Genomic DNA, 15,041 nt, shown 5'->3' on the forward strand with positions numbered 1-15,041 from the left:
CTTCTGATGTTCATTCTTATCTCTTCTAATAAATTTCTTTTTTATCAAGAAAATAAAATTGGTACAAAACAACAACAACTAGCTTAAGTACCACTAGGTGAGGTCAGCTGCTAAAAAAAATTGAGACCAAACTGAATAATTTTTCAGTCCTAATTTTGGCACTGAACAAAACCATTTGGACTGAATCAGTTCAGTCAATTTAAAACAATTATGCACAACCCTAGCCAAGGGAGAGGGCCTTGGCCCATTAATATGGCATAAGGCCACCACCACCACCATCCCAACCCCCCAAAACACCAGCCAGCAGCAGCTAAGTAACAAAAAGACTAGACTGGCCTATGCTTTTTCTTTTGGCTATGTTGGTCTTTCCTTTAAGTGTAGTTGGGCCCTTTGAATGATTAGCCATCCATTTACAGATGACAATCCAAACATAGGGGCGGAGAACTATCATAGCCAGTCCAATCCGTAAACCTCAGCCAGTAAAACAAAGCACCATACAATATTCAATGGACCTCAGATCGTTCCATTTTTCACCCAATAAAACAAAAGTGTTCCCTCAAACCCCAAACAACTGAAAAGTGCAAGAAATGATGGAGATGAGTCTTGCTATTGAAATGCACAAAGCATAATTCAGGGAACAAGCTTTATGAGGCCCCCAAATCAGCAAAAAATTGTTGGCAAACTCTATTCAGAACTGCCACCAAATCAAAGCTTTGACCTTGACATGACCTTTAGCTCTCCAAATACAATTAACAAGATAAAAAGAAGTAGTTATAATAAACTGAGACAAAATTATTTCCAAAACTCAGACCCTAGAATCCTCCTATAGATGAGGTCTGAAAAGCATCCAACAAACAGGGGAAGAAAGAAAGCTCAACAGCCTGACAGACACTAATATTCCTCCAAAACTAAGAACTAAAAGAAATAAAATCCCGTTGACAACCATGAAAGAAGAAATGAATGCATTATGCAACAAGGAAATATGACAATGATGATACAGGGCAACAGAGAAAGAAGCATGCCCATCCCCCCCCCCCCCCCCCCCACCCCACATCCTTCCAAGAAGGTTTATGAGAGCCTTCCACTAAATTACAACCAAATAGAATCATAGAACAAGGTAAAAATCTACAAAGTGAACTTCCATTAGGATAGCAACTACAATGAACAATGGCGTCACATTAGTTTCATTGAATGTCTATTTCAAGGAATATAAGATGGAAAAATAATGCAGAATGAAAAAGGAAAAAATTATTTTGTATAAAAAAAAAAAGTAACTCTTGCAAAAGCTGGTGTTATTTCATACATGGAATAAGATATGAATAATCATTCCAGTTAAATTTGGAATCAATTCCTGTCTATTCGATGTTATGGATCGATTAAAAAAATTTGCATTGTCATTTGCTTTATGATGACAACACATTTTCTCTTATAAGCTATTAAATTCTTGAATTATTACTGCTCTATTTCTAGGAATACTAATACTGCAAACCAAACTTGATGTGAGAGTATCAAACTGTTCTACAGCTGTTTAGGCATGCATGTTCATCATAGATTTTGATGAGCCCAAATTGGAGGGTATCATTGCATCACAACTTACACCCCCAAAACTCCTCACATTTCCAGTACCAAGTCAACTGGGACTGATAATGTGAATCATGGCCGCTCCTTTCACCATTTTTATAGCATCCAAATTATCAGCACATGCTATTTATAACTCAAAAATTAAGACATAAGTGACCAAAAAAAAAAAAAAAAGACAAATAATCATCAAGAAGATACAGATCATACCCTGATTAGGAAATGTGTCCACAATGCTCACAACCACTTCTCTGGATATACCATCTTTTTCATACATTTTGTGAACAATATTTATAATATCTTCACGAGTTGGCTGCCTGTTTTAGCAAAAATATTTCAGCAAGAGGTGTCTCAGTTCCATTGTGTCTACAACCATAGTGTAGTAAGCATAAAAAATCACGTCACCAAGAAACATAGGCAATTTACAACATGAACATGGATTTATAAATTTAACATTTTACTGAACATTGGGAGGACTCCATTTTTATGGTAATAAAGGAAAGTATATTAGATTGAGAACAAAAAGTTACAATGTAAAGGGACAAGAAATCCACCCCAAAAAATAAAAACAGAAAAAACAAAAAACAATGGAAAAGTAAAAAATAAAATAAACAGTAAAAATAAATGAAATGAACAATTAACCAAGGAAACCCCTTTTCAATCCCTTTCCATCGTAATTCACCAAGCGCTTGAGATTTGCTAGCTCCCTCTAACCCTTCTTTGCTTTGTACTTAGCCCCAACAAATCGCACTTCCGTTCCTCCAGTATCACACATTTTTAAATCCAATATCTCTAGGGCTTCTAAATCCTTCCTAGAATTCACCTCCACTGATGTAAGTATAGTTCCATCATTGCACTGCATTTTATTACCCAATCCATTGTTTTCAAAAACAGAAACACCATCCAGTCCTTCCAACAGGGCTGGATGAACATAAGATAGGTCCCCGAGATCATTACTGGAATCAGAAACAGAACCATATTGGTCCTGAATCTCATCCAAGAGCAAGCCCCCAGTCATCACTATCATTATCAGAAAAATATTCCCATTTCTTATCATGCTTTCCTTCACAAGCTCCATTACTTCCTGTCTACTTCCTCTTGTCTAGTGCATCTTCCACAATGCTAAACTCACCTGCAGAATCTATCCTTCGACTCTTTGTCCTTATCTTCCTAGATTGCTCTCTCTTCTCTTTGCATAATTTCCTCATTTCTGCACCCACCAAATCAACCTTCTGATGAGTGTACGCCTTAAGCCCTCGGATTTTTTTCAGAAAATAAACCTGAAGCATCAGAATTTGTACCCAAACCATCTTCTTTTTCTATTTCTCCTGGATATAATACCAACCTCTAATCCCTCTGTGAAACCAAAATTAACCACCGATCTGATGCTTTTGTGATTATCGTCAATTTCTTCCCAACCTGTGTATGAAACCAAGCTAAAATTCCCCTGATTACACACTGAATGTTGGTTCGCTCTATGTTTGTCTTGAAGAAACTGAAAAGAGGATTTGGATTTTGTTGACAACTGTTTGGATATCCACCTCCCCCTTACCTAGAATCTGCAAATTTGGGCCAAGGAAATGGACCAGATCAAATGATAGGGACATGGAAGGGGCCTGGTTGCTGATAACCTTGCAATGGGCCTCCTTAGAAGCAAGGCCCAACTGAGTATTCCCTTGTTGAGTAGGTCCCTCTTTTGAAACCAAAGAAAGACCCATTGCATTCCAATTTAAACATTGGGTCTGTTCTATCAAATGGCCTAAATTTGCAAAGAAAGAAGCCTCACCTTTCTCACATACTTGGGCCAGATTCTAGATGAAAACCAGCCGTTCTGGCCCAGCCTTCATGCCCCCATCTTCCCCAATTGCAACCCTAGCCGCCTCTTCAACACTTGCAATGACTACTAGAACCCTGCGCACTGTCTCCTTATGGATACTCTCCTCTATACAAGTAGCAATGTAATCTAGAGTCCTCACGCCGAAATCCTTCAATTTCAAATCTCACCCACACCAAAGACAAATTTTATGATTTTGTACTACTTGAACTGCCTTCACCTAGCTTCCCTTCTGATACCACCTGCCTCCACAACTTGGGAGCTGATGAACTTGCAGCGCCTGCTCCTTCAAGATTGTGATGAAACTCCTTCGTGAACACAGAAATTTTCAAAGCTTCTGCTTTCCATCTACACCTCCAGGAATGAACACCGGAAAGTTCTTCCCTTTCCCCCTCAGCTCTAGCTCCAAAAACTTCCCCACCCTCGTCCACCTAATCGCCATCTAGCAATGAAGATTTCTTTTGTGAATGTTTCTGGATCCCCTTCCTAGCCGAACAAAAGTTAATAAGCCATCGGCAACCCATGAAGCTGCATCCTTCGAGAATTTAGCTCATTTATTTTTAGAGGCATTCTACAGCACACACAATTATGGGGATTTCCCCTCCTTCAAGCTCAGACCAAAGGATTTACCTTCAATTTGCACTGAACGCCTCAACATCTACTGTTTGGACAGCCATGATAGTGTTCATGTGAGAATGGGAAAGTTGTTTCACGAGAAGAATAAAGACCACCAGTGACAGATTTTTGTATGCAAGCAAAATGCTTCATTGGAAGGGCTCAATTAAGAAGCAAATAAAACCACAAAAGTAAAGAAAAGAATTCTACTTAAAATAATATGAAATGTACAGCTTCACAAAGAAATAAAATTCTTTGAGCAGACTCCCCGCTAACATTCCTTAAGCTTCCCCTAATTCCATTTTCCTCCAGCCAAGCAGAAGCATCAAACCTATCAGACCTTCCTCCTCCTCCAGTCTCCTGCACTATACTTTTATCAAAGCATCCCTCATCAGGACCATCAAAGCTTTTATTTGAAGAAGAGAACAAAATCGGATCACCTTGTACTTCACATAAAGAAGGATGCTGCTCGACATGTTGCTGCTCTGAAGGACGGTGAAACCCCCCTATCATCCCAATTCGTGCGCAGAGAGGCTCCCTCATGTTCAGGGGGCTGTAAAGACTCTTGGGCATTCCCAAATAAGTGGCCTATCTGCTCTTCTGTATAAGCTTCCCCACTGCCCAAGCTCATTTTTAAATCAAAATACTCTTGGGCCTTCCCAAATAAGTGGCCCATCTGCTCTTCTGTACGAGCTTCCCCACTGCTGCCGACTTCAGAATCACAGCCTTTGTCCGTTTGAGCTATACCACCACACATACAGCACCTATCCTCCTTAAAGGCTGCCATAACTCAATCTCCAGAGAGGGCTTGACAATTGCGACCCTCACCTCCATCTATATTACCTTCCATCCCAAATCATGCACAAAGAGGATCCCTTATGTTCAGGAGGCTGTAGAGACTCTTGGGCCTTCCCAAATAAGTGGCCCATCTGCTCTTCTGTATAAGCTTCACCACTGCCCAGGCTCATTTTTAAATCAAAAGACTCTTGGATCTTCCCAAATAAGTGGCCCATCCGCTCTTCTGTATAAGCTTCCCCACTGCTACTGACTATGAAATCTCAGCCTTGTTCATTTGAACTATACCGCCACACACACAACACCTATCTTCCTTAACAGCATCCATAACTTGATCTCCAGAGAGGACTTGACAATTGGGATCCTCGCCTCCGCCTCCATCTATATTACCTTCCAGCATGACCTACCCCCACGATCTGAAACATGGATGACCATCTGCAACCATAACACCCAAATATTTTCTTAACTCCTTTGCCAAGCTGCAGAAAACACTCACGAAGTTTCTCCATCTCTCACCTTTTGTGCCAACAAAATTGAACACAGAAAATTTCCTACAATTCCAACCCAACCCTAACTCCAAGAACTTTCCCACCTTCGTCCACCTAATCAGCAGCCAATAGTTTGTGATACCCTTGCCAAAACTCCGAAAACCCCTCTCCATCTGACCAAAAACCAACAAATTTTCAACAAACCATGAAACAGCCTCTTCCAATAATCTAACCCATCTGTTACAAACATCAATCTTCTCGACCATGAGCGAAGATGATCTCCCCTCACCCTTGTCTAGATGCAGAAAGAAGGATTTTCCTTTGTTCTGAATCGCTCAACTCATCATAACCTAAACCAATCTTCATCGCAGTGAAAACATGAGGAGGGGTTGAGGAATAGTATCAAGAGGGGGAGAGGGCCATCGACCCTTTTCTAACACCTTCACAAATTGTAAACAACAAATAGTCCAACCCAAATTGGAACATTCACAGGGCAGCTAAACTTAAAACTTTGAGCAGTCACACGGAACATGAGCACAAATGAGCAGAGTGAAATAGAAACACTGCAGAAAAAATTTTAATTTACCAAATTAAACCACGGAGAAAAGCCTTAATTTTGTAGGGGATTTTGGCCTTTCAAATGGATTTATAGGCAGGGAAAAGGAGAATTAGAGAGAGTCAAAATTTCATAAAAAGATTTGCAAGAATAAACCCTCAAAAGATCCAAAGACAGAGATCAACTGTCCTCTTCCAAAGGAACCAGACAATTATTCAACGAGACAAGCAAAGAAGATAACTCTATCATTCCTTATCATTCATTGACTACTTTTGAAAGTGAAAGTCCAACTCCCAAGAAGGTAAAGGACCACCTTGTTCAACAAAAAAAGAAGAAATGGAACCGTCTTGCCCTGAGATTAAGCGAAAGAGGCAAGAAAAAGAGGTGGACAAAACTATATTCCCCAACCAAAGATCCTTTTAGAAAAAAATATTACAACCCCCTACCCATGGTCTTAAATTTCCACGAAATTGTCGAAATTTCAGCCGAAATTTCCGGTTTCCATCACCCTCGAAATTGAAATGGCAATTGATTTCCGTCTTCCATAATTTCCATCGAAATCTCAACGAATCATCTCGAAATTTATCGAAATCTCGAAATTTCAGCGAAAGGTGTCAAAATTTTAACTATACAATGAAATTTCCTTGGAATTCAAATAAGAGATTTAGGAGTAAAGTGAAATTTCTCTCTTAATTTATCTTATTTATTTTTATTGAAACAAAATATTATTACAAATGCTTTTGAAATTATATGAAAAAATAAACTTATAGCAACATTTTATTTAACCATTTATGTCTAAATTTTCATTATTTGTATAATAAATAATATTTAAATGATTTATGAATTTCATTTGTATTAGCTGAATATGTTTACTGTACATTATCTTACAAATATGTTTGATACACATACTATATTACAACTTTTCCACCTCACAAACAACATAGATGTGTTTAACTTGTAATATATCTGTCCTAAAACTTACATATTATGTTTGTTAACCATTTCTAAAGTTGCACAAAGAATTTCATGTTTTACTATTGATTTCCGTTATTTTTTCAAATCAAAATTAAAATTGACATCGAAATTGAAAAATTCATCGAAATTTCCGTACTTTTGGAGCTTCAAAATTTCAATTGAAATTTAAGACCTTGCCCCTACCCAACAGGAATTTAGTACTAGAATGCTCTTTCTTTTCTTTTCTTTTCTTTTCTTTTTTTTTTTACAACAAAAAAAGAGATTCTATTAAAAAGATAAGAATTTACAAAGAAGAGAATAAGACATCTACTATCAAAATCCTGGAAAAATCCTATAAAAAAAAAAAAAGAAAGTAAAAATGCAAAAAAAAAAATGTTGAAATATCAAAGAATGAAACTTTTTTTAATCTCTTTGAGTTTCCGAAAAGCTCGCTCCTCGGAAACTCACTCCCTTAAAGCATCAAGTGTAGTGACCCGAATAATAAAATGTTAATAATAATACGAGGGAGAGAAAATAGATACTAAAACAGAAGGAGGCCGTAGACTTCGTCAACGATATTGCATTTTGGAGAAAACATTAAATAATAATAATTTCAGTGAAATTGCTCAGCTTCGTCAACGAACACAGGGTCTCGTCGACGAACACAAAGCTTCGTCGACGAGAAAATACCGAGAGGCGATTTGGGCTGCCCTGAATTTCGTCGACGAACACAGGGCCTCGTCGATGAATTTTGTGAAGGGTTCGTCGACGAACACAGGGTCTCGTCGACGAACCTGACCCTATAAATAGTGGAAACCCAGGATTTAATCACATTTTTCTCGCCTCTCTCTCTCTCCTACGACTCCCTCTACCTTCTCTCTTCATTTCCGGCCCCACCGGTCGCTGGATCGACGATCCGAAGCTACCACGACGCTCCTGGCAGAGTTCTCTGCGAATCTGCCGGAGCAGATCGTTGGGAAATCAGAGTTGGAAATCATCCCAAATTCAGGGTAAGCCCTTTTAACCACTTTTTGGCCTCATGGCAGTTATAGGAAATAATGTAGGTAGGAAAATACTAATGTTTAGTTCTGGCAATATTGGTTTCAGGGTGTTTTATAGGAAGCTCTGCGGGTATCAAGGTAGAATGCAGTAGGAGCTTTTCAGAGTTAAGGTAAGGGAAATATGCTATGCTAGAATATTTCTACATATTATACAGTTTATTTATTTACGAAAATCATGTATTATAGTATGGTGTGGCTTATGAATATGTATGTAGTACGAGGATATGATTTACGAATGCTAGTTTCATGATTTTTATGAATTTCAGTACCATGATTTTATGGATTTTAGTACCATGATTATACGACTCTCAGTACCATGATTATACGAATTCCAGTATTATGAATATGCAGTTCCATGTTATGAATATTCAGATTTCAGTACGTTATGCAGCATCATGGTTATTTCAGTACTTTAAAATCATGGTAAATCAGTTAGACATATATATAGAACTATATTATACGATATCAGACCCTGTTGGACTTGCAGCTACAGAGCACGGTACCGTTGCTACAGATACTATGTTACTTTACGAGCGCAACCACCTATTCAGATATACGTGGTACGGTCGACCACCTAGGCCCTAGAAGAGGTTGGGCTCCCCATCCAGATATGGGTTGATGAGGGCAGGTCGACTAACGAAGTTCAGTGATTTATTCCTGATTGGCCAGTCAGGGTAAATCCAGCCTACGGGCCGCACAACCTCGTCATGAGGGGCATATCATGACACAGATAGCCACAGGGAACAGTTTCAATTACTATTACTTACGTATTGATTTACAGAAACAGGGATCCTACTATATACACTAGAAGTATTTTGAATTATAACCATAATACTGATATGTTAAGCAATAGGGAAAAGGGGTGGTGTGTTTTATTATTTGTACTGTACTTTAGTACTCAGTTATTCATGTTTATATGAAACAGATTTCATGATATGTAGTAGCTCATTTGCCACACACTAGTAATAGCATATTTTCTCTTACTGAGCGTTGGCTCATCCCAGTGTTGATATATTTTTCAGGTGATCCAGGTAGGCGAGCAGATCAGGCTCGCAAATAGAAGGGCTTCAGTAATGCCCTGACAGAGAGTGAGTATCATATTGGGAGCATTTTTGTATTACCCTAGCTAGTTGAGGGCAATTTTTGGGGATACAGTTATGTTGTATATTTTGCAAAATATTTCAGAACTCTGGTATTGAATGTAATGGTCTAGGTTATGTTTATATGATTCTGCTTCTCGCTGCTTAGGTTAACACGATGGTATCAGAATATGTTAATTGCTATTATGGAAAAAAAAAATCATGATAATTAAGCAGGTTGTTACATCAAGAGCCAACACGCCATAAAGAAGCCAAATAATGAATCTTCTCCCAAACCAATTGCCTATTCAATTTTATCCTTGAAAAAAATCTGTGCATTGCACTCTAACCATAAACCCCACAAAGCAGCCCTATCCTTTCTTCCTATGAAGCCCTCAAAAGAGACTGCCAACATTCAATCCACCATCACTAGACAAACCCAAGCTTCTCCCAACACGCAAATAAATTATTCCAGATGTTCCAAGAAAAATCAGAGAGTAAAAACAAATGAGGATCCAACTCAAAATTCATATAACAAAGCATGCAAATATCTGGAGATAAGGCCTTCAGATCTCCTAATTTGCAACAAATTATTAATATTGATTCTATTAAGCACAATTAGCCGAATGAAGCCTTAATCTTTGGGGGAGCTTTGGCCTTCCAAAGACATGAAAATAAAGAAAACAAGAGCAGGAATGGGTCAAAAACTCAAAAAATGATCTACAAGAATAAACCCCTGAATGATCCAAAGCCCAAGACGAGTTATCCTTACTTGAAGAAAGATGACAATTATTCAATAACGACACGAAGGAGGAAAGTTCCATCATCTCTCTATCATTTAGAGATCTTCTAAAATGAAAGTTCCAAGAACCAGAGTGCTAGCTAAATCAACCATAAAAAATGAAATCATGCTATCTTGCCCTAACCTCAAGGCAAGGATAAATTAATGTGGGGAGTGAATAAAGGATAAATCTGAGAAATAGATCTCCATGGACTCTCCAAAGAACATCCCAAACTAACATTGGTATCCCACCCATTCACACCTAACTCATGCTTACTTCTAATCACTTTATTAAAAGGGAATGATCTTCTAAGGGAAAATGCCTCAACCATTTAGCTAGGAGAGTGATGTTTTAGACACCAAATTTCCAAGACCCAACCCTTCCTCCTTTTGGGCCTGCAAACCTCCTCCCACCTAACTAAATGATCCTGAAAACCCCCAACTCCAGACCACAAGAAATCTTTCATTATTTTCTCAATCTTATTAGCAATCCCATTAGAATTTTAGAACTTGACAAATAATATAAGGGAATGCTAGATAAACAAGCCTAACTAAGGGTGATTTTGGCCCCAAGGGAAAGGGTGCCCCGTTCTAACCATCCAACCTCTTGGCCACACTTTCCACCACCGATTCCAAAAACCATGGATCTAGGATTTCCCCCTAAAGGGACACCTAAGTAAGTCAAAGGCCACGCCCCCCCCCCCCCCCTTCTCTTCTCTGAAACACGCTCACTAGAACGCTCAAGAGGCACATTAATATTAGGCATACCACTTTCCCCAAATTTATTTTCCGCCCCAACAGCCTCTCAAAGACATGGAGGACACCCAAAATACATATGAAAGAAGGCATTGATCCCCTAGAAAAAAAAAATAGTATCAACTGCAAACAGCAAATGAGAAACCAACAGATGCACTCTCCCCACTTTCAAACATTTCACCAACCCCTGATCTGCAGCCCTATTCACCAGTCCACTCATTCATATTAGCTACTAGGACAAACAGAAAAGGGAGAGTGGATCCCCTTGTCTAATGCCTCTAGAAGCCCTAAACCACACCTTAGGCTTGGAAAGTTTCAAATCTGTTTAGTCAACTTTCCTATTTTTCTAAGAGGATCTCAGCTATAAATGTGTAAATATCCTAGAATATTTAGTTTCTTTAGAAGTTAGCATCTTTGGTATTTTCTTTCTTAGTTCTTTCCTTCTATTCTTTTGTTGTACATCTATTTATACAGACTTGTATCTATGTTACAATTAATGAGAATTATTTCCACAAGAAGCTATCTCATTCTAGATGGTATCAGAGCTAGGTCCAGCTCTTGGCCTAGTGTAAACCCTAGTTTCCCTTGACGGCTCAAATCTGACTCTAATCTCTATAGGGTTTTCTTCCTTGTTCAACTCTATACTAATCTCTTCTATTTCTATAGCCATGGCTAAAACTTCAAACAAAGCTAAACCCGAAACCAAACCTGAAACCAGACCTACCCATTCTGAATCTTACTCTGTCCAAATTACCAATATACGATTAAATGAGGCCAACTTCCTGCGGCGGTCACAATCTATCAGGATGTATATTCATGGAAGAGGAAAGATAGGATACTTGACTGGTGAAGCTAAGGAGCTCGAGAAGACAGACCCATCTTATGCTATATGGGATGCTGAAAATTCCATGGCGATGGCATGGCTTGTGAATGCTATGGATGAAGAGATTAGTGCTAATTACATGTGTTATTCTACTGCAAAGGAACTCTGGGACAATGTGAGTCATATGTACTCTGACCTTGGAAATTACTCTCAGATTTATGAATTGTAGCAAAAGATCAACAATACTTATCAAGGAGACGACAGTGTAACAAGGTATTTCAATGTTCTTAAGGGCCTATGACAAGATCTAGATTTATTCAATGATTACGAATGGAAAAATCCTACTGATTGCAATCCCAATAAGAAGATGGTGGAGAATGCAAGAATTTTTAAATTCATGGTTGGACTTAATGATGAGTTTCATGAAGTAAGGGGAAGAATCCTAGGGAGACAGCCTCTACCCCCACTCGGGGAAGTATTTTCTGAAGTACGATGAGAAGATTGTCAAAGGAGTGTGATGATGAAGAAAAAGGAGGATGAGATTGTGGAAAATTCTGCTCTACTTGCTGCCAATAATCCTGCTCCTCATGCTACTAGTAATATAGATTTGGCTACTGCCAATATTTCTGCATAGCGGCCTTACTCTAATCAAAGGAGGTTGGAATATAAGCCTTGAGTTTGGTGTGACTATTGCACAAGCCACGCCACACTCGAGAAAATTACTGGAAACTCCATGGAAAGCAAGCAAACTGGAAGAGCAACAAATCTGGACCCTCTGGTAGCAATCATGCAATCCCTAAAGCCAATGAAGCTAATTTCCTACGTGCTGAGTAGGTGGATCATCTTCTTCAACTGCTAAAATCTACTTCTGCCTCTAGCCTTCCTACTGGTTCATTGGCCCAAACAGGTGATAACTCTAGTGCCTACCCTTGTTGCTTAAATTTTGCACCATGGATTATTGATTCTAGTGCATCTGATCACATGACCAGTACCTCACAATTGTTTCAATCTTATTTTCCTTGTTCTGGTAATAAAAAGATTAGAATTGCAGATGGAAGTTTTTCATCCATTGCTGGAATAGGTTCTGTCCAAATCTCTGAAAAAATAGAACTCAAATTTTTCCTTCATGTCCCTAAACTTGCTTGTAACATGCTGTGTGTTAGTAAACTCTCACGGGATTCTAAATGTTGTGTCATTTTCTTTGATTCCCATTTTGAATTTCAGAACCAACTCTCCGAGAGGATGATTGGTAGTGTTAGAATGATTGATGGACTCTACTACTTCCATGAGACTTTATTCAACAATAAACAAGCTCAGGGTTTGAGTAGTAGTACTAGTTTTGTTTCTCTACGTGAACAAATAATGCTTTGGCATCTTAAACTAGGACATCCTAGTTTTCTCTATTTAAGGTGTTTGTTTCCTAGCTTATTTAAAAAACTGGATTGCAACTCTCTTCATTGTGATGTTTGCCACATATCCAAAAGTCACCGAAGCACCTATCACTCAAAAGCTTATCATTCTTCCAAACCTTTTTATTTAATTCATAGTGACGTTTGGGGTCCCTCAAAGATCACTAGTACTTCTGGTAAGAAATGGTTTGTTACGTTTATTGATGATCATACATGTTTGTGTTGGGTGTACTTATTAAGTGACAAATTTGAGGTTGAAATTTTTTTTCAGGATTTTTATAATATGGTTGAAACTCAGTTCCAAACGAAAATCAGAATCCTTAGAACTGATAATGGTACTAAATATTTCAACAAATGTTTAGGAACATTTCTTTCAACAAAGGGTATTCAACATCAATCTACTTGTTATGACACTGCACAACAAAATGGCATTGCTGAGAGAAAAAAATCGCCATTTGTTAGAGGTTGCACGGGCCCTAATGTTTTCAATGCAAGTTCCTAAATATCTATGGGGTGATGCTATTTTAACTGCACGTTATCTTACTAATAGGATGCCTACTCGAGTGCTAAAAAACATCACTCCCTTAGATTGCCTAAAAAAATTGTTTCCTACATGTCGGATAACATCAGACTTGCCACTAAAAGTGTTTGGATGCACTGTTTTTGTTCATATACATACCAATCTTCGATCCAAGCTTGATCCTAGGGCAGAAAAATGTGTTTTCCTTGGATATGCTCCTAATAAAAAAGGGTGCAAATGTTTAACCCTCGGACCAGAAAAATTCATATCAGTATGGATGTTGTTTTTATTGAAAACCAGCCCTTTTTTTGCCATAACTATCTTTAAGGAGAGAAAAAGGAAAATGACAAACCTCTAAGCCCCTTCCAAGTGTTTTCCTTGACATTGACATCCACTCTTTAAAGGGTCAGGAAACTGATACTTTAACTGGCAAAAATAATGCAAATCATAGCCTACCTATACAAGGCATACCTGAGTCACAAGCGGGGGGAGAAGTACTATCAAATATTCCCTCATCTGAGCTTCGTGTTTATACCAGAAGAAGAAATCATCAGAATAATAGAGCTCTTTCTTCAAATCCGGAGCAAGGCCAATCATCATCACCTACACAAGTTGGTCCTCCTTCACATACTCCAGGTACTTTTTCTTCTCCAGATCCTTGTTTTAATAATTCTTGTGATCTTGACCTGCCCGTTGCCCTTTGGAAAGGAGTTAGAACATGTACCACACATCCTATTTCCAACCATCTATCCTGTCATAGACTCTCCAATTCTCATAACGCCTATACTTCAAATGTTTCTCATCTGTTTATTCCAAGAACCATTCAAGAAGCACTAGATCACCCCGAATGGAGATTGGCTGTTCAAGAAGAGATAGATGCACGAATTGCTAGCGGCACTTGGGAAATTGGTGACCTACCGGAGAGGAAGAAGACTGTTGGCTGTAAATGGGTATTTACAGTAAAAATCAAGGTTGATGGGAGTATAGAAAGGTACAAAGCAAGACTTGTGGCGAAGGGGTTCACTAAAACATATGGAATTGACTACCAGGAAACATTTGCTCTTATAGCCAAGATGAACTCAATCCGTGTGTTGCTCTCTCTAGCAGCTCACTCTAACTGGCCCTTATATCAACTAGACGTGAAAAATATCTTCTTAAATGGAGACTTAGAGGAGGAAGTCTTGATGGATCTACTGCCAGGATTTGAAGCGAAAGGTGGCAAAGGCAAGGTGTGCAGATTGAGGAAATCATTGTATGGACTCAAACAATCTCCTAGAGCTTGGTTTGAATGCTTTGGGAAGGTAGTAAAGAGTCAAGGCTACAGCCAGGGTCAAGCCGATCATACTATGTTCTATAAACACACGAGTGAAGGTAAAATGGCTATCCTTATGGTCTATGTAGATGATATAATTCTGACAAGTGACGATAGCAATGAGCTAGAGAGGTTAAATAAGATCCTTGCTCAGTAATTTGAGATCAAAGACTTAGGAAACTTGAAGTATTTTCTTGGTATAGAATTTGCAAGGTCAAAGAAAGGAATTTTTGATTCCCAACGCAAGTATGTGCTTGATTTACTTGGAGAAATAGGTCTGCAAGGGTGCAAAGCAGCAAAAACACCTATAGAGCCGAACATAAAACTCCAACCAACTAAGGCTGAAGAAGTGACCAACGGAAAGCAATACCAAAGATGGGTAGGGAAACTCCTTTATCTCTCTTATACGCGTCCTGACATAGCATGTGCAATAAGCGTGGTAAGTCAATTTATGCACTCACCAAGACCCGAGCATTTTGA

The 15,041-nt window shown here is 38.6% G+C and overlaps 1 protein-coding gene across 1 annotated transcript in view; it reads right to left on the reverse strand.

The window, feature by feature from the left end:
- The window catches only part of LOC131157065 (ribulose bisphosphate carboxylase/oxygenase activase, chloroplastic), a 112,884-nt gene that overhangs the window by 68,947 nt on the left and 28,896 nt on the right, over positions 1–15,041 (reverse strand). The window contains exon 9 of the mRNA XM_058110930.1: positions 1,789–1,895. Within this exon, the coding sequence (XP_057966913.1) occupies positions 1,789–1,895 (107 nt within the window). The remainder of the gene's footprint in view (positions 1–1,788; positions 1,896–15,041) is intronic.

The sequence above is a fragment of the Malania oleifera genome, chromosome 6 (genome assembly GCF_029873635.1).
Source record: "Malania oleifera isolate guangnan ecotype guangnan chromosome 6, ASM2987363v1, whole genome shotgun sequence".
Classification (NCBI taxonomy): domain Eukaryota; kingdom Viridiplantae; phylum Streptophyta; class Magnoliopsida; order Santalales; family Ximeniaceae; genus Malania; species Malania oleifera.